Source organism: Mustela putorius, unplaced genomic scaffold (genome assembly GCF_011764305.1).
Source record: "Mustela putorius furo isolate JIRA1106 unplaced genomic scaffold, ASM1176430v1.1 tig00000166_pilon_pilon_pilon, whole genome shotgun sequence".
In the NCBI taxonomy this organism is placed as follows: domain Eukaryota; kingdom Metazoa; phylum Chordata; class Mammalia; order Carnivora; family Mustelidae; genus Mustela; species Mustela putorius.
The window spans coordinates 2,211,238-2,237,327 of record NW_025421301.1 but is presented as its reverse complement, the minus strand read 5'-3'; the positions used below and the strand labels follow the sequence as shown (position 1 = coordinate 2,237,327).

Genomic DNA, 26,090 nt, shown 5'->3' with positions numbered 1-26,090 from the left:
AACACTATTAAATTCATTATTATGCCTGAGATAGCCTGCAGAGTTTTTTCTTTTTTTACTAAGTTTGTTATAATGTCTAAAAAAGATAACAGTGCTGAAGTACCTTCTCTGCCAGTCTTGTGGCTTGAACTTGAATATCTGGTCTTGAATGGTCATTGTTGTTTTCCAATAGAGAATCCACAGAGAGCTGAAAATCAGCTACTTCTCTAGAGACAAAAAACAAAATAGGAAAAAGCTGTAATATCTTTAAAACATTACTAGTGTAACAACAATAACAACAACAACTAACCATTGTGGATTCTTCAATACAATTTTATCAGAAAGAAAGGGTTTTGCTTTAAAAATATAAAGCAAAGAAATTAGAAGTATCAACTTGTATTTATTTAGAACTTTATCTTCTTTAGTTCTTCTTCTATTCCTCTTCTAATACCTAACTGTAACTTTATTATATCTCTGTGAGATAGGTAGTTCAAAGTGTAATAAAAAATGTAACTGATGTACAAACATCTAGGTAATTACCCAGCTAGAACATCCTCTGACATTAATAAGCAACTAGAGGGGGCGCCTGGGTGGCTCAGCTGTTAAGTGGCTGACTTCGGATCAGGTATGATCCTGGGGTCCTGGGATTGAGCCCCATGTCTGTCTCCCTGCTTGGTGGGAGGCTGCTTCCCCTCACCCTCTTCCCCTGCTTGTGGTAATACTTGCTACGTCTGCCAAATAAATAAATAAATAAATAAATCTTTAAAAAAAAGAAAAAAAAGGAACTAGAAAATGAGATTCCATGGGCACAATAAGTGATTAAACCACTGTTTAATCCACTGTCACTGAAACAAAAGGACCTATTTTAGAGGAGGTACAAATGACTTCATTTTTATCACTCTTGACATTCAGGGATATACCTAAAATATCTTACGATCTCTGTTTTACATCACATTAAGCCACCTGGTCAACAAAGACCATTATGAATTTTCTTGAGCCTTGAGGCACATGGGTGGCTCAGTCAGCTGGGTGTCTGGCTCTTGATTCCGGCTTAGGTCATGATATCAGGGGTGTGGGACTGAGTCCAGTATCAGCTCTGTGCTAGACATGGAGACTGCTTGGGATTCTCCTCTCCTTCTCTCTCTGCGCTCTCCCTCACCCCTGCTACCCCACTCATGTATTCACTCTCAAAAAAAAAAAAAAAATATATATATATATATATATATAGAGAGAGAGAGAGAGAGAGAGAGAGAAGAAAAAAATACTTTTCTTGAGATCCTTCCCAATATTTATTCTCTATAAACCAAAGGTATAGTGAAATATAGTATCATTAAAGTAGAACTGCCCAAAGGAGTTCTAGGCAGGTTTAGAAAATCTTCTTCAAAAGATGGGCCAAGGGGCACCTGGGTGGCTCAATCGGTTAAGCAGAGGTCTTGGGTTCAGGTCATGATCCCAGGGTCCTGGGATGGAGCCCAACATTGGGCTCCCTGCTCAGTGGAGAGCCCATTTTTCCCTCTCCCTGCTGCTCTATCTATGCTCTCTAGTTCTCTGTCAAATAAATAAATAATATCTTAAAAAAAAAATGGGCCAAGATTGTTTAGCTTATTAAAGGCCCCTGACACATAAAATAAAAAGCAGGGATTTTCAATATTATTTTATTATTATGCAAAATGCCATTTATAGATTTTATGAAATAGGTAACTGGCTTGAGATATAACATTAATAGATGTGTAATTAGAAGATCCCCTTGGTCTGTGGTTGCCTTTGTTCTTAGAACTCATTGTAAAGTAAGCTACAGCAGGACACTTTAAAGATGCTTTCTTTCAACAAAGCCAAATGTAGCCTTTCTCTTCCTCTTCCACTTACTCTTTGTCTATTCCCGGAACAATAATCTTCATCCTACCCTCTCCTGAAATCCTGACAAAGTTAAGGAGACAAAATATTCGGACATAATGGTAATGATAATTATATCTTCCCAAAGCTTTGGGCTTAAATGCCTACTATGTAGCTAATTTCTTGTCATTATTAATTGACTGAGAGGACATTTTATTTAAGTACATAATTTTTTTTAGCCAAATGGTAAAGAAGCATCAGTCAGAAGGACCAATCTCACAAAAGATATCTTCCTGTATCCAAGAAAGGAACTAAGGGTTTTATGTTTTCTATCACCAGGCGTTCTCAAATGGAATCAAACAAAAAACCTGAAAACCACAAAAAACCCTAGCAGGTAAATATAGCACTAGAGTGTTCAAGCATCAGATAGTGTATAATCTCTAAAATCCCTTCAAAAACCCTGAAAAAAAAAACATTTTTTTTTTTTTGAGAGTGTGAGTGAGAGAGAATGAGTGAGAGAGAGAGAGAAGCAGGGGGGAGGGGCAGAGAGAGAGCGAGAAGCAGACTCTCCGCTGAGCAGGGACTCTGGGATCACAACTGGAGCTGAAGGCAGATACCCAACTGACTGAGCCACCAAGGCACCCCTCCAAACCCTGAAATTTTAACTGTAATCTTAGTCCTTTTATTTGCTGTCACAGAATTAAATTTTGACTTTGTTCCTAATTTTCCTTAAAGACTTTTCCATAATTATCATTAATAGCATAAACATCAAACACCATAAGAGTACTAATTTAATGTGCCATGTCAAAGTAGGTAAAATACAGATTTTATTTCACTATTTAAGTGAATGGGAGTAACAGGTTACAACACATTTTATGGTTTATTTCAAGGTCTATTCTGTAAATTGAAGAACAACAATTTTTTTTTTTTTTTTTGCATACCGACAAAGTCAGCAACATTTTAAGTTGTTACAAATACTTAACTCTTTTCTGGAAATTGGAACTGCAGATATTGACTTGATCAAGTTTTCTGGTGGAAGATCTAACACTCTGGAAAGCTGAACATTAAAAAAAAAAAAGAAGAAAAAGCAAGATTGTTAATAATCTGTACCAGATTCAATGCAATACTACTCAACAAAAAGAACATTCAGATACTTAAATAAGCCTCAAATGCACTATGCTAAGTGACAAAAACCCAACTCTGGTAACAGACTATATAGTATATGATTTTATTTACCTGACATTCTGGAAAACCCAAAACTATGAGAGAGAGAGAGAGAGAATCTTAAGCAGGCTCCAACTTGGTGCAGAGCCCCACACAGGTATGGATCTCATGACCCTAAGATCGACCTGAGCTGAAATGAAAAGTCAGATGCCCTATCAACTAAGCCACCCAGGTGCCCCTTAGTATATGTTGATTTTTGAATTCATGTCTCAGAGTACAGTCTTTATTTTTAAATTTTAGTCATTGGAAACTGCATTATAAAAGCCTCTACAAAAAAGGTTATTTCCTTAGGCCATTTTCCTAGGAGTGGATAAACATTTCCACCACATTTACAGAATAAAGGCTGTAACAGTTCATGCTTATATTACAAAGAATTCTTGCCAATATAGGTACACCAATAAGAGAGGTTCTATTAAAATTTCTTTTAGAAAAAAGAAAAAAATGATTGAAATTCCACGTCCACTTTTACTAGCTATTAGTCCAAAGGAAAGCCATCTTACATAAATGAGCTTAAGCTTTCCCGTATGAAAAATGGGGATAATCTATTAAACTAGGGTTCTTAGACACCTGGTTGACTCAGTTAGTTAAGTGACTGCCTTCCACTCAGATCATGATCTTGAAGTCCCAGGACTGAGTCCCTCATTTGGCTCCATGATCAGCAGGGAGTCTGCTTCTTCCTCTGACCCTCCCCACTCTGATGCTCTCTCTCTCTCATTCTCTCTCAATAAATAAATAAAAACTCTTAAAAAAAAAAATAAACTAGGGTTCTTATAAGGATTAAGAAAAATGTGTCACACAATAAGCATGTAATAGATATTATCTTCTTCCTTTAAAATTAAGGTTTTATTTTGGACATTAAGGGCCTATTTACCCAGAGCGATTTCATCTTGGTTAAGCAGTAATTTTGTTGTTTATGCAGTAAAACTTAAACTGACCCTGCCCCCTCCCCCGCCTCCAGGGGAATTTACTTAAAAGCAAGTCTGGGAAACCAGTAAAATATGGTCGACCAGTCCCTGATAACAGAGCCCAAATACAATAGATGAGTCAGCCCAGGTGGAGACATCCAATCAGTGGAGCAAGCATACTGTCTCCCTAGCTACCTGGGCCCTGCCTTTTGGGTGCCAATTCTGACCAAGGTGATAGGCTAGTTCAAATAGCTACTATGGGATGAACTGTAATTCAATTGGCCACCCATGTGTGACCTAGCATGACTGTGCAGCTTTTTCTGTGTGTTGCAATCTCATTGGCCACCTATATGGCCAGGCTCAACCACATGGCCTTTGCTCTATAAAAGTTAATCTGTGAGGCAGGGAGTCTTCGCTCTCTCTGTAAGAGACGGCCCTGACCAGTAGGTTTGATTCTCGATGCTTGGCGTGAAATAAAGCTTTGCTTGACCTTCTCTTTGTATCAGTCTCGCTCCTTTGGTCACGGACCCTACCCTAACAGACATAACGTCTCCCAAACTTACCATAACCACTAAGATTTTATGCCTATCTTAAATATAAAGTCTGCTGGAAAACAAAACAATACAAAATTTAGTTATATAGGTCAATTTTAAAGCTTTTCAGCTGAAAAATAAGTTTTGAACTTCGGTAATGTTTACATCCAGGGGTGCCTGTGTGGCTCAGTGGGTTGGAGCCTCTACCTTCGGCTCAGGTTATGATCCCGGGGTCCTGGGATAGAGCCCTTCTGCTCGGCGGGGAGCCTGCTTCCTCCTCTCTCTCTGCCTGCCTGACTACTTGTGATCTCTGTCGAATAAATAAATAAATAAAATCTTAGGGAAAAAAAAATGTTTACATCCAAATGAGCAACACACAAAAAATTCTGTTTCCAATATGAACTAAAAATTACTTAAAAATTGCTTATTTCTGGGGTGCTTGGGTGGCTCAGCGGGTTAAGTGCCAGCCAGTCTTTGGCTCGGGTCATGATCCCGGGGTCCCTGCCTGGTAAGGGAGTCACCTCCCTTTTCCCCCTCAGCCACCCCAACCCCTTGTGCTCTCTCTCATTCTCTCTCAAATAAATAAAATCTTCAAAAGAATTGCTTATTTCTTTTATTATATCTCAGTTGCTCCAAAAAAAGGCTCTGAGGGGAATTAACACATCAAAATAAAATGGAGGTATAAAATCATACCAGAAAACCCAAGGTCAAGATAGTTACTATGCTTTTTGGCATCCAAGGTACAAAAAGGAATCTAACTATATAATACAGTGCTGCCTGGCAACAAACTTTTCCTAAAAGTAAATTCTAAGACCAAGTTATATTCATGAAACTTTAAATATCAAAATAGAAAATATCTTCAATGGCAGTTTCCCAAAGGCACAGAAAGATATTTATATGATGTAAATTAGAAAACCAAAATAAAAAGACTGATGGAAAAGGAGAAATGGAGAGTCACTGGTTACAAGGAGCAGAGAGTTTCAGTTTTACAAATGAAGAGTCTGGATAGGGTTGGTGGTGATGGTTGCATAGCCATGTTAATGGACTTAATGCCACTGAACTGCACAATTAAAAATAGTTAAAATGGTAAATTTTATGTTGTATGTATTTTCTCATAATTAAAAACAAAACAAATTTTAAAAACCTAAAAAGACTCTGGGATAAGTAGGGGAAGGAAGCCTTCTTTACATTATCTCCCAACTGCCAACTTCCACCCATTATCAAATTAAAATGGAAAGGGTGGAAGAAAGAACAGAGAAAGGAAAGGAAGGTAGGTCATACATGGGCAGACTGGTTGGTTGGTTCTCCAGCAACAAACAGGATAGGCACAGTCCAAAGTTACAAACTTCAAAAGGGACAGCCAAGGAGACAAACCGCAACTTGTGAAGAAGAATGGAGCAGCCTTGTTTGGCAAGCCTCTTAACTTGAATTAACAATTCTCATCAATACTCCAAGCTGAAGAGGAAAAAAATGAATCCCATTATTTTTTTTATCTGTGATTGGAGGGAGAGGCTACAGAGCTGTGGGAGAGAAGGAGTAAAACAGAGACGTGAATTCTGTACTTTTCAGAAGTAAAGATTCTAGGGCAGCACACCAAAGTTCTCTCCAATGGAAAAAACAACACATTCCCCAATTAAATGGAGATCTCGATATGGTTTTGTATGGGCAGTAAGAATCAGAGGAGGAACTTTTACAGCAAGGTGAAAAGATATCAGAGCTACCTAAGCAAAATTTAATATGTCAGGTCAGAGTTCAGGAATAATATATACATGTCACCAGAACCTACCAGAGAGACAAGCGTGGAAAAGCCTTAGAATTTATATTTTTGTAATCACAAAAGCAACGTGGGCCAAGAACAAATCTCACATGGAGAGTGAAGACACCCACACAATGCAGGAAACAATCAGAAAGTGTGGGCAGGATGGTCAAGCATGTGCAAGATGAAAAATAGGCAAAACAAGCAGACAAACTGGAAGTGGGGGAGAGGAGAAGAGAGGGAAGGATGAAAGATCAAAGAACTCTTGTCTAGAAAAATACAACCAAATGAATACAAAGGCATTCATCAAAAGTGCTTCAAGATTTGTGAATACAGTAAGAACTAAAAGAAAAAGATAAAAGGGAGTCTAAAAATTAACAAATTGATGATCAAACATTTTTATTATAGAATTAAGAAACAAAACATTCATAACTAAAAATAAATGACACAGAGGCCTATGATAATCAGAGAATACAGATTTTAAAAAAACATAAATTGAAAGCAATCAGAGAAAAAGAAATAAAATTGGGTACAAGATAATCCAACCTTATGATAACTGGTGTTCCTAAAGCAGAAAAAGAGCAGGAAAGCAAGCAGACAGGAAGATAGGTACAGTGGTTCTCCAGCAGTATATACCATAACGATAAAGAGAAAAAAACCAAAGCCACACTCTTCAAAAAGTGATAGCCAAGAAAACGTGCAGAAGGTTCTGAAGAAGAATGGAGCAGTCTTGTATAGACAAGTCTCTCTTGTCACAAGGTATAGAGACGAAGGAACAAAAGCCAAGAAAAAGAAAAAGTATTCTTAGATAGAGATCTTGGCTCCCCAAAAAACAAGGCCTGAGAAAAGAACTTTGCACAGGTAGTTTATTTGGGAGGCAATTCCTGAGGGTTCAAGTGACAGACTGAGAAGCGTGAGAAAGAAGGAGGAAAAGTTAAGATTGTGCTGACAAGGTTACTGCTGTACACACTGGGGCTTAATTTTCCAAGCACACACAAGGTCTAATAAAATGGTCTATCCAAAAACAGGAGGAAAGAGCTTCCATTCCCCATGGACTGAGAGCTGTTCTTGAGGGTGTTAACTGCCACATTTGAGCTGAGTATAGGCTGGGACCAGCAGGCTTTTAGACTAGATGAGGTGCTATTAGTAGTAAGCGACTGGAAGCACACGTGGTCACACAAGCAGCAGTGGGTCCCAGAAGTGTGACCAAAGTGATGGTAAGGCCTAACAGTCAATAAAAGGGAAAATTTCCCTGAAATAAGGGACCAAATTTAAATTGTGGCATACTGCTTGCAATGACACACAACAGTAAAATAAAAGAACTAGATCTCCATGCACAATTATGGATATATCTTTTTTTTTTTAAATTGAGCCTAAGAAACAAAAAACCCAAGTTGTAAAAGGATGATTACAGTTTAACTACCACTCACATAAATTTTATTAACTTGTAGAAGAATACTATCTAGGGATACATTCATAGGTAGTGACATGCACAGATACAATGAACACAAAACCTCACATGGGAGGAAAGAGTTTGCAGCCAGGGATCGGTACCCAGAAGATTTTAATGGTAACGGTTTTTAAAGCTGGGTGATGGGTACATAATAACTATAATTTTCTCCATGATTAAATATTTTGTTAAAAAAAGCAAATCTGGGGTACCTGGGTGGCTTTGTCAAATGACTGCCTTTGGCTCAGGTCATGATCCTCGAGTCCCAGGATCAAGTCCCAAGTCAGGCTCCCTGCTCAAGTGGGGAATCTGCTCCTCCCGATAACCCACCCCTCTCATGCTCTCTCTCTCTCTCAAATAAATAAATAAGATCTTTACAAAAAAAAAAAAAAAGAAAAACCTACAGATCAAAATAACTACTATGTCAGGAAAATATAATTTGGAAAACTCAACACAGATACATCCTACTTAAGTTATGAAATTTCAAAAATAAAGCACCCAACTAAGAAAAGATTGTCCTGACAAGGTTACTGCTGTAACTACTCCGGGGATGAAACAAATGCAGTTTACTTTGTAGCCATATTACCTAACCACAAAGATCATGATCTGGTTAAAATGAATAATTTAGCAATGATATTATATAGAACTAGATCCTTCACAGGAAAAGTTGTAAAGCGGTATGTTTAGTTTCACTTGCTCACCTGTGTTTTAATCTGAATTGCCAACATATGAAAACTGATAAACTTTAAAATAACATTGTCTGTATGCATTTGCATCTGCTGTATCTGTCTTTGGAAAATTCAGATTCATAAAATCTGGTGTTACTGACTTATTTCTAAAATGAAGATTTCTGATATTACTTCTAAACATGTGATTTTTTTTTTTTTAAAGACTTATTTTAGAGAGGGAGCACAGGACCCATGTGGGGGGAGGGACAGAGGGAAGAGAAGCTCAAGCAGACTCCCTCCTGAGCTGGGTGGGGCACCTGAGGCTGATCCTAGGACCCCTGAGATCCTGAATTGAGCTAAGAGGCCAACACTAAATCTAGTCAACTGAGCCACCCCAGTGCCCCATAAACATGCTAATTTTCTAATGATTTAAACCACCTTTTGATACTTCTAGGGTTATTTTATCTAAGAAGTCAAAATTTCTTTAAAACAAAAATAACAGGGGCGCCTGGGTGGCTCAGTGGGTTAAGCCGCTGCCTTCGGCTCAGGTCATGATCTCAGGGTCCTAGGATCGAGTCCCGCATCGGGCTCTCTGCTCAGCAGGGAGCCTGCTTCCTCCTCTCTCTCTGCCTGTCTCTCTGCCTACTTGTGATCTCTCTCTGTCAAATAAATAAATAAAATCTTAAAAAAAAAAACCAACAAAACAAAATATAAATAAGTTAGGAGTGCATGGATGGCTCAGTTAAGTGTCTGCCTTCAGTTTGGGTTGTGGTCCCAGGGTCGTGGGATTAAGCCCTCAGACTGGCTCTTTCTGCTTGGCAGGGAGCTTGGCAGGAAGTCTGCTTCTCCCTCTGCCTGCTTCTCTGACTACTTGTGATCTTTCTCTCTCAAATAAATAAAATCTTAAGAAAAAAAAAAAGAGAGAGAAAAAGAACCAAGTTAAAAAAAAAGTACTATGAGCTCTTCTGAAAAATTTGCTTATAAAGAAATCCAGCCAATTAAGCCATACCTTAGGAAAAGGATTGGTGGTAAGCATCTTATCCAATTCAATATAAAATGCATAGGAGGGGCACCTGGGTGGCACAGTCAGTTAAGTGTCTTGATTCCTTGAGTTTCAGCTCAGGTCATGATCTTAGACTCTTGGGCTCTGCACTCAGTGGGGTGTCTGCTTGAGATTCTTTTTCCCCTCCCTCTGTCCTCTCCACACCCTCCCCCTCTGTCTCTCTCTAAAATAAATAAATCTTAGAAAAATAAAATGCATAGGGAATAAGATACAGTTAACAGACAGTGTTACACACTTTGAGAAAGGTACCCAAATTAAGAAATGCAAAGGAAAGTTATACCAACTACAAAAACATCCTCAGGTTTAATGGTAAGTGTTGATATCATCTAAATTCGAAGTATCAAAATTTTTAAGATTTTATTTGAGAGAGTGAGAATGCATGTGCGCACATCTGGCGGTGGTACAGGGGGAGAGGGTGAAGCAGACTCCCTGATGAGCAAGGAGCCCAACATGAGGCCCAACCCAATAATGCGGAAGAAGAAGGCTAGCTGAAGACAAAGCATAAGCAGACACCCTGCAACTTCCCCCACCCCCCACTCCCAGGTGACATGAGTGTAACATTCTGCCAGGAATCTCCCACCTATCTTAAGGTTCTACCTTGCTAGAGGGGGAAAATAACCTCAACTTGACGGTGGCGTCCTCTTTAGCACGTGAAAGTTGTCTTGTAAACCTCTCTTTTTCCTTACTTCCCCAGCTGCTGAGTATAATCAGCCACTCCTCAAAACCCCGGTACTGCAGCTTTTTCTGCCCACGGGTCCTGTCCCTATGCTTTAATAAAACCACCAATTTGCAACAAAGACATTTCAAGAATTCTTTCTTGGTTGTAGACTCCAGATCTCCACCCACTGACCCTCACAGGTATTGCAAAAACCACATTACCAGGACCTCGAAATCATGACCTAAGCCCAGCTGCCCTTGAAATAATCAAAAATTTTAAAAAAGACTTCAAATTGTAATGTTTTTCAGGGCAGGTAGGTGGCTCAGTTGATTAAGCATCTGCCTTCAGTTCAGATCATGATCCCAGAGTCCTGGGATTGAGGTCTGCATCAGGCTCCCTGCTCAGTGGGAAGTCTGCTTCTCTCCTCCTGCCATTCCTCATGCTTGCGTGCTTGCTCTCAGGCATATCTGCGCACTTGCTCTCTTTCTTTTGGTCTCTCAAGTAAATTTTAAACCAAAACAAACTGTAATGTTTTTCAAAATCTCATTTCATAAAGTAGAGGACTCATTTCAGATTTAGCAATAACTATGAATTACATTTTAATTTCTTTTTCTTTAAACTCAAGCAAAACAATATTTTTAATTTAAAATAGCATTCTGGTCTTGGGTACACAGGGAATCAATACTATTATACATTTTGTAGTTGGACATTTTTCTTTTATTTTGAAAGATTTTATTTATCTGAGAGAGAACACGAGCAGAAGGGAGGGGCACAGGGAGAGAGAGAAGCAGACCCCCTATTGAGCAGGAAGCTCAATGAGGGGCTTGATGCCAGGACCCTGAGATCATGACTTGGGTGGAAGGCAGACACTTACCAACTGAGCCACCCAGGCACCCCATCGGTTGGACATTCTCTATCAGAAAACTTTAAAAAAAAAAAAAAGAAAAAGCACCTCAAAATAAAAACTCATTACAATATGCCTAATTTTTGTAAGAAAGCCTATCCATCCAGTACTCCTTTTATTGTGCCTGTATAACTGAAAAGAAATATTATATAAAATAAAGGTCAACCAATGTTAGTAATGATTATTTATGGGGGAGGGTTTTTTCTTTTCTTTTCTTTTTTAATTCTTTTACCTTTCTGGTTTAATTCTTTACAATGGCCCCACAGTTATTTTTGCAAAAATGAGAAATATTTTTTCTTTACCAAAACACAACTTTACAAAAGTACTGTTAAAAAGATTCCTATTGGAAATTAAGTTGTATGATTCAGATATGTAGCTTTCTGGTTACCTAACTTCAGGTGGGTTAAAAAGTTCACCTGGATAATGGATAATAATTAGTCCCCTTCATAAAGCCTCTGGGATTGTAGTAGGGTGGAAAAGGGGTTCAAAATACCCTGACTTCAGAATTCTGAGGATGTAATGTAACAATGACTATCATTTATTGAATAATACAGTGTACCAAACACAATCCTAAACTCTATATACAATTCTAAACACTATACATTAATTCATTGAATTCTAATGACAAGACTAAAAGGTAACTAATTTTCCAGATTTTACAGAGGAGGCACAGAGAACTTACATACCTATGAAAGGAAAGGCTGGATTTAAACCCATTATGTCTTCCACAGTCAACATTCTTAATCATGATACTTGTGGTTCCCACATTTTGCTGTGCGTTGTAATGACCCAAGGATTTTTAGAGCTCACTGATGCCTGACTTCCACGTGCAAATATTCTGGTGTGACTGGGTAACGGGATATTAAAAAGTTATCTGGTTAATTCCAGTGTGCAGTAAAGTGTGGCAACCATATGTGCTGCGACACTGTACCTTTCTGTCTCCTGGTCATCCTTGGTTATTGGTTATCAAGCCTAGAGGAAGATCAGAACCACCTGATGATTTTTTGAACTTCAAGGCCCCTATGTCACCCAGACCAATGGGCCTGGGCTATGGTATTTTTTAATGCTTCTCAGGTGATTCCGGTCTATAAACTAGGCTTGGGAATGAATATCTTTCAAATAGGTGGGGCACAAAAAAAAAAAAAAAAGAAAGAAAGAAAGAAAAATTAACAACTACTGTCAAGTGGTGGAATGTCAGAGAGCACGTTTTGTTTTGTTTTGTTTTGTTTTAATATTTTATTTATTTATTTGAGAGAGAGTCAGTGAGAGAGAGTATGAGCAAGGAGAAGGTCAGAGAGAGAAGCAGACTCCCCGTGGAGCTGGGAGCCCGAGGAGGGACTCAGTCAGAGGACTCCAGAATCATGACCTGAGCCGAAGGCAGTTGCTTAACCACCTGAGCCACCCAGGTGCCCAGAGAGCCTGGTTTTTAATTCACCCAGATTCTCATAGGTCGCGAATTATTTTGGAAATAGTAAGACTGTCTTTAACTGTTTCTGAGCTCGGATTTAGTGCTTTCTCTGATGAGAATGTGGCCTACAAGTTTCCTTAACTAAAGGATTTCTTCTTTCCCCTTCAAAAAAAGTTGTTTCTCCTGGCATTGGGCTTCACCTAGGACTACCACGAATAAAACATGGGCCTATTGATAACTATCTACTTGAGACAGTAAAAAAAAGTTTTACAGATGAAAGAATAAAGAAAAGAAAAAAATTTTACAGAATATGCTAAAAATTACTCAATGAAGATAAGACCACAACAATAAAACTCAAAATTTTAACAGAGAAATAAAATCCACAAAATATTAAAAATTTTCCTTGACAAACAAACTAACACAATGAATAAGGAAGAAATCTGAGGTTTGAAAGAGAACATGTAAGAGAGTATAAAAAATGAAAATTCATATAAGCCAGATCTGGTTTGGGAACCTAAGATCAGAGATTCTAATGTGTAATATAATAATGACTAATATGTATTCAGTGCTTACAATGTACCAGATACAATTATAAATCTTAGATCTGGCAACGTAACATCAGAGTTCCTAATAGACGCCGACTTCCAGGGTACCCAATATGAAAAAGCACACTAATTAACCAGGATGTGGGAGGTTCTCAACCATTCCTTTTCCATTAGGCACACACAATTTCTACCCCAAGTATCCAAGTACTGAACACAACGCCAAAAAAATATCCTCTCATCCTGGTTCTAGACAGGTTCTAAATTCAATTAGGAGTTAAACTTGCTAGGTTCAAGATCAAAATCTCTGGTAATTTAACAAAAATTCCGATTTTGCAGGCACCAGCAGATTAAGTGCCTTCGGCTCAGGTCATATCCCAGGGTGCTGGGATCAAGTCCCACAGCGGGCTCCCTGCTCAGCAGGGAGTGTGCTGCTCCCTTTCCCTCTGCTGTTCCCCCTGCTTGTGCTCTCTTGCTCTCTCCATCAAATAAATAAACAAAATATTTAAATAAATCTAATTTTGCTAATGAAAAAGAGATCCTCATGCCTTAGCAATCAGACATATAGGTAGCAAAACTGGCATTTCATATGAAAACTAGTTCTGCATTTTTAAAAAGATTTTACTTATTTATTTGTGAGAAAAAGAATTAAGCCGGAGGAGGAACAGAGGGAAAGGAAGAGGCAGACTCCTCACAGAGCAGGGACCACCCCCGCACAACATATGGTGCAATCCCAGGACCCTGAGATCATGACCTGATCCAAAGGCAGATGTTTAATCAACGAGCCACCCAGGCTCCCCTAGCTCTGCATTTTTACCCATATAACAGTCTATAGGCCACAAGTCTTAAAATTCTTAAAATGTTATCATTCACTCTTTCAGATCTTAAATTACTTAAACTGTCTATTATCCCTGATTATTCCTTACTTCTTTTTTTTTTTTTAAGATTTTATTTTTTTGACAGAGATCTCAAGTAGATGGAGAGGCAGAGAGAGAGAGAGAAAAGCAGGCTCCCTGCTGAGCAGAGATCCCCATGCGGGACTCGATCCCAGGACCCTGAGATCATAACCTGAGCCGAAGGCAGCGGCTTAACCCACTGAGCCACCCAGGCGCCCTATTCCTTACTTCTGATTCTGATATAATCAGGTCTGGTGTGCAAATATGCCACCAAGAGCCAACGCACAAACACTCCCACACTTGTACAGACTCTCTTCAGATACAGGTCTGGTTTAACTCAGACTCAAACTGGCAGCAAACCAGGTAACAACTGAACCTTTAGAGTTCAGAAGAGAACTTTCCAAAAGACTTGGAAGACAAGTTATTACCAAGTATCTATAATGAAAGAATTTTAACACAGCTCTTGAAGAACTTACAGTTTTAAGCAGAACTGAATGCTGGTTGGCCTGTGAGAACAGGTTAGAAGCGAAGTATACATTTAGACCATTCAGTCAGTCCTGTTGTTCACCTGAATGCGGATGAGTATCTTCCCCACACAACTATTTCAGCTTTTACTAGATGACAACTGGTCATCAAATTTAATTGCTCCTTGAGGCCACACCTGAAATCTAACAGAACTCATCAACAGTCAAGGAATCCTGTCTTCTATTCAGTAAGACAGTTAGCAGTATACCTCTTCTAGCACATTATATAAATATAAACTAATGAGAAGAGCTTACGGCCATTTAAGATACAACAACCAAGCGCAGCTTGTGATCCTATACTGGACAAAAATACTGAAAAAAATCAGCAAAACTGGAATGGAGTATACACTAAATGAAAGCATTATATGGTATTATGTGAATCTAATGACTATACCATGCTGGGTAAGATAAGCCTTGTTCTTAGAAGTAAACAATGAGGTACTGACAGGTTAAGGAGCATGCTTTACGAAACCCACTCTCAAGGGATACAGGAAATATATATAGACAGAATGATGAAGCAAATGTGGTAAAATGTTAATTGGTGGCTCTGGGTAAGAAAGTATATGGAGTTCTTTGCACTATTATCACAACTTTTCTGTAATTTTGACATTCAAAATCAAAAGTAAAAAAAATAAATAAATAAAACGAACTCCCTGGATTTATTTATTTTTTTAAGTAGGCTCCACACAACTAGTGTGGAACCCAACACAGGGCTTGAACTCAAAACCCTGAATCAAGACCTCAGCGGAAATCAAGTCCAATGCTCAACTGAATGGGCCACACTTCCGCCCTTCAGTGGGATGTTTTAAACTTAACATCAAACTCTAAATGAAAGGAAACTGAGAAAGGGAAACAATCTACATTCCATTATTATGTTTCTGAGCCAAATACAGTGGGGAACATTTTACAAAGGTTTTTCTACATAATAAAGAGAATTCGAGCTTTGAGTCAAAAAGCGGGGTTAGTAGTTCAACTGGACAATTTTGTTGCTCGGTAAGTTTTTCTTTCACCTTCCTGAGTGTCAGTGTCTTCCTCTAAGAAACGGAGGCAATGCTACAGATAGGATGACTGAAAAGATTAAACATGATAGTATCAAATACTGTACACTTTGTGTGCACACCATTGTCCTAAGTGACAGGAGACAAATTTCTATGGGATTCCTAGTTTCTGCATGTCTTGTAAGCAGACATAAAGTTTTTTCAAGGATGTCCATATAGAAAACAGATTTGTAAGACAGAAATAGTGTCCCAGTCTAGAGCAAAGGGAAACATGCTTACTTCCCATCCTCAAAGCCTCAAGGGTCCCTCTTCTATGTGACAGAGCACCTGGCCTGTGCACATATCATCTATCTGACCTTCTTCACATCACCCTGTGCTTAGAAGAGTGGCCTGGGGAACCGATATAAGTAAATGCTGACACTCTGTCTACTACTATTGCTGTGAATAATCCTTTTTTTCCACCCAGGGAACTCATGTTTTCTGCCACCACCCATGGAACTGTGATAGACTAGTAAGGTAAAGTCACAAACCCCTCAGTTTTTGAGTCTATGCACTTTCTGTTAACATGTCATTAGATCTTATCAATAGCCCCATGAAGTTCACCAAAACTGCATGGTACAAGTGAGATATTACACAAACAATAGTTATTATTGTTTTCTTCATCATTATCATTAATCCTTGCAACAATCCTGTAAACTTGGAATCAATACCACCATTTTCTAGCTGACAGGTTAATTAACCTGCCAAGAGTGAGTCAGTCACACAAATGGATTTTAATCCTTTCCACTTTTTTTTATCTCACAGCTTTAAAATTATGAACTCATTTGGTGAAGCTGCAAACTTATTACATTACAATAGATGACTTATTCTTTAACTATGTATAAACAGCCTTTTGTTTCAGGCACTCTGCTGGTGCTAGAGAAACAGTGAATAAAACATGCTGTCTTCATGAAGCCTGTAGAGAAAACACACCAAAACAAGGAAAACAAAACAAAATAACTAATTACCTAATAATAATTAGCAAGTGAAATAATTACTAACTCTTATAGATGCTATGATGGAAGCAAACAAGGGTCTGAGATAGAGAGCAACTGGAGGACACACCTTTCAAACTACAGGTTGTCAGTTGGGAATAAATTCAGTGAGTCCCAACCAGGATTTTCTAAAAAATGTGGTACAGAAAAGAATGCACATACATTATAAGTACTGTTTTGTGAAATTTCCATCTAGCACGAAGAGTCATTATATAAAATCAATTCCTTTAAGGCACAGGGAATCATCTATGCAATGGGAATGGAAACACCTTGCTTTGTTAGAAAAGCAAAATTACAGTGGGGCTAGGATCTTGCAGAAAGGAATAGGGTGGTATGAATGGATGTTGGAAAGAAAGATGTTAAGGTTCTGGTATAGTTTGTGCAATGCAGTTTTAAATAGATAAGTGACATGATTTTACACTTGAGAAGTCACTTTTTTTGCTATAAGGAGGATGTATTTAAAGGAGGGCAAGGATGGAAACAGACCCATCAGAATGCTGTTGTAAGCAAATGACATAGGTGATAATAGTAGCTGGGTTTGGGGTGAGGAAAGGGAAGGGCAACAGGGATGGAAAAGAATGGAAAGATTCAAGATATTAGTTTGAAGATACAGAGTCCAAAGGACTTACTAAGGTGAGGCCCAAGAGGCATATTCTAAATTTCAGTCCCATCCAAATACTGTGGTTCCGTGAACATACACCACGCTCTCATGGGTCTGTTGCCCACACATATGATGTTCTTGGGATACCCTACCACACCCTAAGCTCTCACCCTACTAACCTGGTACACATTCCTATCCATCCTTCCTTCAGGACTGAGGCTCCATATTACCTTTTCCACAAAGCATTCCTGACATTTGGAAGCTGTCTTCTCCATATTCCCTTAGCACTTCACACATTTCTAATACAATGGTTACAGACTGTATTGCAATTAACTGTTTATACATGTGTTTCCACAAGTTAGTCCAGAGCCAGGCCAGGCCAGAAGCCATATTCTACTCATTTTAAACCTTGGGACTGATGATAGTGCTTAGAAAAATGTAGATTCATTGTCAAAATTTGCTGAGTGAATGTGCCATTTCTAGCAAACGATCCTTATTCATAAAGATATGTATTGTACATATTTTAATTTAACCTCATTTCAGGTCATCCTTCAATGACTCCATGTGTGGAGAAATATGTATCTGCTTAGTTTATGTTGCCAGAGAAATCTATTCTGTTTAATGATCAGATTGTGCTTCTTGCCTTCATAAACTGATAGCACAGCATTCAGGAAAGGGCTGATTTTGAAGTTAGACCCCTGTTCATAAACCATCTCTTCAATTTACTGACCATGAACTAGCCTTGGGTAGGTTTTTAATCTCTGGATCTCAGCCTGTTCAACTGTATAAGGTTAATACTTCTATGTCATAGGGTCATCATGGGGCTTAAATGTGAATGTAAAGCAACTAGCACAAATACACACTACATACCAGTTCCTGTTTCTCCAACTTAACTTCTTTACAAGGAAGAATACAGCCTTTGCAAAACTAAACACAAAATGTTTCTGCTCCCGGCATTATTTTGACCTATAGGGTGAGAAAGGAAACCGTCTTACCTCTCCTCCCTCCAAACACAGCTGGACAATGAGGTCCCAAACCACTTACTCTGGATATAGCCTACTGTCTACATTAGAATGACTTTACTGTTTCTTGGTCTTCGTTATAACTCCTGCCCAGACAAATAGCTTGATTATTCATTGCTGAAAAACCAATTCTTCAAGAAAAAGCACCAGCAGTTTGTACCCTAAGATTCTTTGCACTCCCTTGCCTTCTGTGAAGATCAGTATGTAATCAAGCCATCTCCTCCACTCCCTTGCCCTCTCACCCTGGGCCGCCGAAAGACCAGCCTTAAACTGTACTTCAGATTCTCAAGAAAAATCTGACCTTGACTTCCCAGAAACGACCACACTCCGCTGAAGTATTCTTTCTTCCCCCAGTAAACCATAAACTCAGCTTTGTCCTATCAGAAGGTCCTGGGTGGTATCTGAGAAGCCGGCATTGGATGGGGCAATACGACTATAAGCACAAAGACACGGCAGAGGAATTTTCCCACGGAAGTCCAGAAATACTGTAAAAATAAGCTGAGGGAAATTATATACCAGGCAGAATACGTCCACTAATATGTCCATTAATAAAAAAGGAAATGGGTTTGTCAATTGAAAGTTTCTTTGCAATTTCAAAAATTGTTTTTGCTGAAATCTAATGTTCACGTGTTTTATTCCTTTTATTACAGAGCTGTTCACAGAGAGGACTCTGAATCAAGAAAAACAGCCTCTCACGTTGCCTTTGGAGTTACCAAAAATAACGCTAGGACAGGCGACCAAAATGACTGCAACAAACGACCAGTTTTTAAATTAGATCCTTTCGAATGAAAATTCAGATCCCTTAGCAATTTCACCAATTGTAAGGGACACTGATTTCTAATGGATTCTAACCATGGTCCAGTGACTTTCCACTAGGGTCAAGCTTATAAATCTCTGGGGTAGAAAGGACTGAGGGAAGCAACATCTGCTTTTTAGGATTTACTTTTCTCCTTGAAAAACAGATTTGGGTTGCATGGCTGACCCTCCACCAGGTCTGCCTCCACAGCTCGAGCAGCTCCAGAGAGGAGGGAGAAGGCGACCGAAACAGGGTTTTCGTGGAATCCCCCTCTCGCTGACTGAGGGCTGACCCGGGGTGGGGGTTCCGCTCCTACTGCCAGTTCCCGGTCCGTACCTGACAGGCGATGGACCTGCGGAAGCCACAAGCCATGTCCGCCTCCACGAAACGCGCACCAAACTCCTGGCCCAATCCTCGCCCCGCCCTCCTCCGTACGCCCCGCCTATGCGCGCCGGAAGCCCGCTCGGGAGGATTCTGCCAACCAATCAGGAAGCCGCGTGGCCCGCCACTAACCTCTGCCCTGCTGCCGCGAGGGAGCGCGGGAAATCCCGAGTGCAGCTGCAAATCCCGCGGGCCGCTGGGACCATGGCCACCTCCTCGGTGTCCAAGGTAGGTGGGGAGGAGGTACGCCCACTAGACTCGGCCCTCGCCTCTTTCTCTTTTGGAAAAGGGATGTAGCAGAGGTTACGTAGGCCTCAATGAACAAGCTCGAGGGGTAGGGAGTGGCGGGCTGAGCCGAAGCGTCCTTACTCTAGGTGCAGTGGAGGTCAGTTTTGCTCGGGGAGCGAAGACACCGACCAGCCTTAGTTGTTTTGGCCTGGAGGACTTTTAAGATCTGGTTTGTGGAGGTCGAATCCCCCGAGGATGTGGCCCCCCCCCGTCCCTTCCTTTTTCTTTCTTATAAATGTGCGGCAAGCATTCCGTTAGGTACGAGATAGAGTGGTAAACAAAATAGACTGTGCTCAAAAAAGACATTAAACACCGATGAGGTGATGATAACAAATTGTGGTTAAGTGTTAGCAAGAATGCCTGGGGTCTGGGAAAGTTTGGAGAAAAGGATATTTTAGCTGAGACCTGAAAAAAGTAGCAGTTAGGCAAAGGATTGGGGGTAGGGAGTCTGTTCTAGCGTAGGGAATGACATGTTCTTTGGCCCAGAGGATAGAAATAAGATGACCTATCAAAGAAGTTGAAATATCAGTATAATCAGAGAGGAAACCTTGTGAAAAATGAGAATGAAAAAGTTGTGTTGGGGGCGGGAGGGAGGAGACCACATAGACCTCATATGGGCTGCCTTACATGGCTTTCAGGAAGACATGATAGTCTGGTTGGTAAGAAGATAAATTGTCCAATATAAGTACCCAGTAGCCACATGTGGCTATTTCAGTTTTAATTAAAATTAAATAAGAAATTCATATTCCCAGTTTTACTAGCCACATTTCAAGTGCTCAGTAACCACATGTGGTGGTGACTACCATATTAGTGCAGAGACATGATATTTCTCCTTCATTACCAAAAGTTCAGTTGTACAGCACTGCTACAGACCCAAGCAAGACTGTTAGTAATATTGTGAGTGCAGCCAGGAGCCGCTGAAGTTAAGCTGAGATAAAGTTGAGAATGTAGATGAAAAAACTGCAAACTCATTTCTCCCTACGTTAAAATAGTAGATTAGAGGGCTCTGCCATGGATCTGATCTTTAATTTTGATTAAATTAAACTAGAATTATGGGAAGGTGTGCCTTCTGAGACTAGTATCAAAGGGGAATTTAAAGCTATAGAGCTTAAGTCTATAGAATATTGACTATGATGCTAGGTGCAAATGCCAGAAGAGGTTTAACTGTGCTTGTGTAGCCTGGTTACAGGGGTGAAAGAGCACCTGACTCCAGGGTCCCAAACAGACCACCTTCAGCCCCTTGCTACCGACAAAATCCTAAATCGGAGAAATGAGTGGTAGGGAAACTAGAAAGGAATGGGGTGGAGGACCATCCCGCCCTAGACATGCTGGGGTGGGGCGGGGGTGCTTTATGATAATCACCTGTGACCAACAAATAATAACCAACCCCTAAAAAGAAATGAGCCATTGGTGGTGTTACCAATAGGAATTTTAAAAAGATTTGCGTTCCCTGGTTAGCTTTCCTTGAAAGACCAACCCTAACGACCCTTGTTGGCAACCCTTTTGGTACCCCTCTCACTCTTGAGAGATTTTTGTGTCTTTACTTAATAAAGTTCTATCGCTTTACTCACCAAAAAAAAGAAAGAAAGAAAGCGGAATTTGTTTCAGTGAGGCCAGCACTGAGAATTCTGACAGCAACCTAGAGTCTCAAAGATGGTCTGCAAAGTGCTGATAATATTTCCAGGTTTATGTGAGAAAAGTGTAGGACTAAGGAGGGCAGTAGAGGTCAGGTTGATCTTTGTCTTGGAGTCAGTCGTGGGCGGGGTCTTACTGTCTCGGGACAGACCTTATTGATTGAGTGGTTAGTTTCCATTACCATCAGGAGAAGCTGTGCCCACTGGAACTTTTGCCTGAGTTAAGAGATCGGCTGGATGGGGTGCCTGGGTGGCTCAGGTGGTTAGCCACCTACCTGCCTTTGGCTCAGGTCATGGTCTCCAGGTCCTGGAATTGAGCCCTATGTCAGGCTCCCTGACAGGGTCTGCTTCTCTCTCTCCCACCACCCCCTTGTGTTCTCTCTCTCAAATGAATAAATAAAATCATTAAAAAAAAAAAAAGCTATAAAGAAGAACTTAATTATTGGAAAGTTTTAGGTCAAAATGGAGGTAGTTGCAGTTCTCATACACTAGTATTTTTTATTAGGAATGGTACTGTTTCTGTTTTGTGCTGATTGTAAAGTTCCATAGGTTTTGATGAGTGGTCTGCTCTCTAATCCTTTTCATTGCATAAGGCTCATATTTTTGTATATATTGCAAGAATTGTGAGATATTGTTCAGGAAAGCATTTATGACATTATAATAGAAATGCTTGTATTGAGATGATTATGAAGGGGAACTTGTATCAGTAAGTTTCTTTAAGGACTATTTCAGGAGCTCATAGAACTGCTAGCTTTTTTTTTTTTTTAACCTATCTAAACTTCCTTTTCCTTGTCATATTTTCTACCCGTTAGCTCTCCTCCTAGACTGCTTCTCTCTCAAATACCATCATTTTGATCAGCAGTTAAAAGTGGTTAACCATATTACTACCTGCCATACCTTAGGATCTATTCTGGACCCTTGTGTATCTTACTCATTCTTAGCTCCTTTTCCTTTACTGAATTGCAGGTGGATATAGAAAGGAGTCAATGACAAGCTTGTTGTGGTACTACAAGATTTTTCTAAATGTGAATGGGTATTTCAATAGTTCACTCGTTGCAAATACAAGAGTATAAGGCACAGAACTTATTTTGGATCCTGTTATCCAAATGGCCACTTTGTATTTGCCTAGATTTCTTTAGCACTGTCCTGAGATGATTTTTTCTAGGTATATTTTTTTCATTCTTTCTTTCATTTTCCATAAAAATGGTAGTCTTTAAGAAGCTGTACGTGGTGCATGGCTTTAGGATTGGTAGAATAAACGTAGGACCAATAGCTTGGGGGCTGTGTATCCCTAGCCAAATAATAACATGAAGCTAAATGTAGCTAGGAGATTACCAGGAAAATTACTTGGCAAGCATTCATTCCATATACTGATTGCCTGATGTATATGCTAATGCCTGTCCTAGACAGTGAGGAAATAATTATGAATTATATGCAGCCTGTACTCTGAAGGCACTCACAAACTACTTGGTGAGATAGACCCTTAAATAACTGTGATACACAGTGAAAGTGATTTAAAACAAAGCAAAATAAAGGCCTTTAAGTGTTGTGAGATCTTAGGGAAAGGAATAATTCTAACTAGGGAACTGAGGAAGGTTTCCCACAGATAAATAAGACTTTTATCAGATAAAGAAAGGTATATAAAGTGAAACAATAGCCAAATTATCTATGTCCTGACCATGTTATGGATACGTGAAGTTTAATTAAATAACAAATACTTCTTTTGAAATGAGAGAGTGTTATTCATTTTAATAGTACTTATGTTCTTTCTTCTCTGAGTTTTATAAAAATGAAACCTTTCTGGGTTTAAATTTCATCAGCTTATATTTTCTTTTTCTCTTAGATTAGGTCCCTAAGAGTAAAATCAAAGATGAACCTCCCATGGGAAGGAGGAGAAAGAAATGGATAGTCCCTTATATTTAGAATTTTCTTGCTAGGGGCAACTGGGTGACTCAGTGGGTTAAGCCTCTAATTCTTGATCTCAGCTCAGGTCATAATCTCAGGGTCCTGGGATTGAGCCCCTCTTTCCAGTCTCCACTCAGCAGAGAGTTGCTTGGGATTCTCTCTGGCTCTCCCTCTGCTCCTCTGCACTGCTCCTGCACTCATACGCTCTCCATAAAAAATAAATAAATAAATCTTTTTAAAAAAAGAATTTTCCTCCTGTAATTCAGATAGAAGAGAATTTCTCAGCACTTTAAAGAAATGTCTTTTTAAAAGATATTCTATCCATAAACTATTTGGTTAATGGGATTTATCTGTTCCTAGGATACTTTGACTTTATGCTTTTTTCTTTCTTTCTTTTATTTTTTTAAGGGCTGCTTTGTGTTTAAGCCAAACTTCAAGAAGAGAAAGATCTCTGTGCCAGTAGGTAAGATGTCTTAATATTGAATTGGCTAATTTTCCTCCCCTAAGTCTTAAATTTACCTAACCCTAGTTAAATTAGTAATTCTCTTGTCTAAATTTGACTTACTTACCTTCTTGATGTGACAGTTGTGTTCCAAGGTGTAGTGAAAGGGATAAGGTACATCCTTATCCTTACTTTCAGTCTAAAAGGGAATCCAAATATACTTTCAAAAGGCAAATTAGAAAATAAATTTTCTTCAAAGGATACATCTCTGTTTTTCAAAAAAGTTTGACTGTCTTAGGGGTGCCTGGATGGTCAGATGGCAAAGTGTGTGACCCTTGATCTCCAGGTTGTAAGTTCAAGCCCCACGTTCCACATTCGGCATAGAGCTTACTTAAAAGCATATATCAATAAAATAAAATAATAAGGTTAACTCAGAAGGAAATTTAAAAAACAGAGAGAGACTGTCTTAAAAATGTCAGTGATTTCCTGGGGTGTTGGTAGGGGAAGTTGACTACAAAAGGACAAGAGAAACTTTTTTTGACTTATGGAAATGTTTTCTAGATCAAGGGAGCAGTTATGCAAGTTAGGACACATTAAACTGTTAAAACAGTCATATTTTATCATTTGTAAATTATTTCTCAATGAAATTAAACATAAAATACTGTTTTTTTCACTTTCTTCATTCATTTCCAGGTAATCTGTTTGGTGGTCATGTTAGAAAGAATTGACTTTTTCAAACAAATCATGACATTACTGCCAGAAAATGTGTATAGTACTGGTTTTCAATTATAGGTGCAGATTAGAATCACTTGGGGAACTTATAAGAAAAAATTGTGTTTGGGGTTTTTTGGATATAATTGGATTTTCATATATAGTTGTAAGAAAGTGTGGAGAGTTCCTTGTACACTTTACCCAGTAATCTTCAGTGGTAATATTTTGGGTAACTGATGACAGTATCATAGCCAGGAAACTTAACATTGATATAATCTATTGACCATATTTAGATTTCAACTTGGGGAACTTTTTTTTTTTTTTAAAGATTTTATTTATTTATTTGACCGACAGATCACAAGTAGGCAGAGAGAGAGGAAGGGAAGCAGGCTCCCTGCTGAGCGGAGGGCCCGATGCGGGGCTTGATCCCAGGACCCTGAGATCATGACCTGAGCTGAAGACAGAGGCTTTAACCCACTGAGCCACCCAGGTGCCCCTCAACTTGGGGAACTTTTTAAAGATACTAATGCCCAGACCCCATCTCAGACCACTTGAATCAGAATCTCTGGAAGCGGTACCTAAATGTTGGTAATTTTTTAAAAGCTGCTCACAGGGAAAAAAAAAAATATGCAGAATGAGAATAGATCCAGGAAACTCAGCGACACTGTCAAGCATCAGTCACATGATAGGGATCTCACAAGGAGAAGAGAGAGAAAAAGGACAGAAGATTTGTCTGAAGAAATAATAGCTGGGTTTTTCACCAGAAAGTATGCAGGCCAGACGGGAGTGGCATGATAAATTCCAAGTGCTAAAAGGAAAAAATCTACAGCCAACAGTACTCCATCTAGCAAGGCTTTCATTTAGAATAGAAGGAGGGATAAAATTTCCCAGAAAAACAAAAGTTAAAAGGAAACAAGCAATGTCCTTGTCACACATGATGCCATTGGCCTGTGGAACCCAAATTCACAGTCCCGCTGACCTCCTGCCTGAGTCAGCAGCCTCGGCCTGCCACCTGCTCAATGCCAAGTTACCACGCCTTCACTTCAGATTATCAAGGGCTCAAACTGGCACTCTTCCCCCAAATTCCAGCCCCTGTGCTCAAGTTTGTGCACAAAAGTGGACAAAATTATAACAGCAGAAAGAAGCAACCCGAACAGAGACACTAATTCTGTGGAATACATAATGGATTAAAAGGAGTATGCTAGGCTGAGTCTCCAACAAGCACATCAAAGAACAGTACATACAGCATGATTCTGGTTAGTAGAAGAAACAAACCTGGGAAAAACAAGACGATGAAATAAGAGAGGGAGACAAGCCATAAGAGACTCTTAAGCATAGGAAGCAAACTGAGGGTTGCTGAAAGGAAGGGGGGTGGAGGGATGGGGTAGCTGGGTGATGGGCATTAAGGATGGGAGGGGGGTAAAGGGATGGGGTAACTGGGTGATGGGCATTAAGGATGGGAGGGGGGTGAAGGGATGGGGTAACTGGGTGATGGGCATAACTGGGTAATGAGCACTGGGTATTCTGTGCAGCTGATGAATCACTGAACTCTACTCTGAAACTAATAATACACTATATGTTAATTAATCGAATTTAAATTAGAAAAGGAAACCTAAAAGCTCCTCACAGGTTTTTTCTTTACACTTAATATTCAGTACTGTAAAAATTAATTCTGATGGAAAAATTATGATGTGGAATTAAGCATATGCATGCACTAGCTTTGAATTAAAAAAGAAAAACTGAACTCTACTGTATATGACTAAGGAAATAAAGAACGTGTAGTTATGGAATAGGACTTTTCCAAATCCTCGCATGACGCAGATCTTAGGGTGTTACTCCTTCAGTTTGGGACCAGCTAGATAAGAAACCTGTGCTTAAGGAGCAGATTATAAAATGATGGTTCATATTGAGGGGACCAGAGGGTAGGGAATATGA

The 26,090-nt window shown here is 39.4% G+C and overlaps 2 protein-coding genes across 4 annotated transcripts in view; one reads left to right on the top strand and one right to left on the bottom strand.

Annotated features, from left to right (window-relative positions):
- The window catches only part of RARS2 (arginyl-tRNA synthetase 2, mitochondrial), a 61,067-nt gene extending 41,847 nt beyond the window's left edge, over positions 1-19,220 (bottom strand). Inside the window, exons 1-3 of the mRNA XM_004766934.3 lie at positions 19,131-19,220; positions 2,796-2,869; positions 104-206 (exon numbers count right to left, since the gene is read on the bottom strand). Coding sequence (XP_004766991.2) covers positions 104-206; positions 2,796-2,869; positions 19,131-19,166 — 213 coding nt within the window. The 5' untranslated portion in view covers positions 19,167-19,220. The remainder of the gene's footprint in view (positions 1-103; positions 207-2,795; positions 2,870-19,130) is intronic.
- Positions 19,221-19,303: 83 nt separating this feature from the next.
- The window catches only part of ORC3 (origin recognition complex subunit 3), a 65,883-nt gene continuing 59,096 nt past the window's right edge, over positions 19,304-26,090 (top strand). For 2 of the 3 annotated variants that reach the window (XM_045075851.1, XM_004766928.3), the window contains exons 1-2: positions 19,304-19,403; positions 23,411-23,465. In XM_045075851.1, coding sequence (XP_044931786.1) covers positions 19,380-19,403; positions 23,411-23,465 — 79 coding nt within the window. In that variant the 5' untranslated portion in view covers positions 19,304-19,379. The remainder of the gene's footprint in view (positions 19,404-23,410; positions 23,466-26,090) is intronic. The other variant, XM_004766929.3, reaches the window with a different exon arrangement.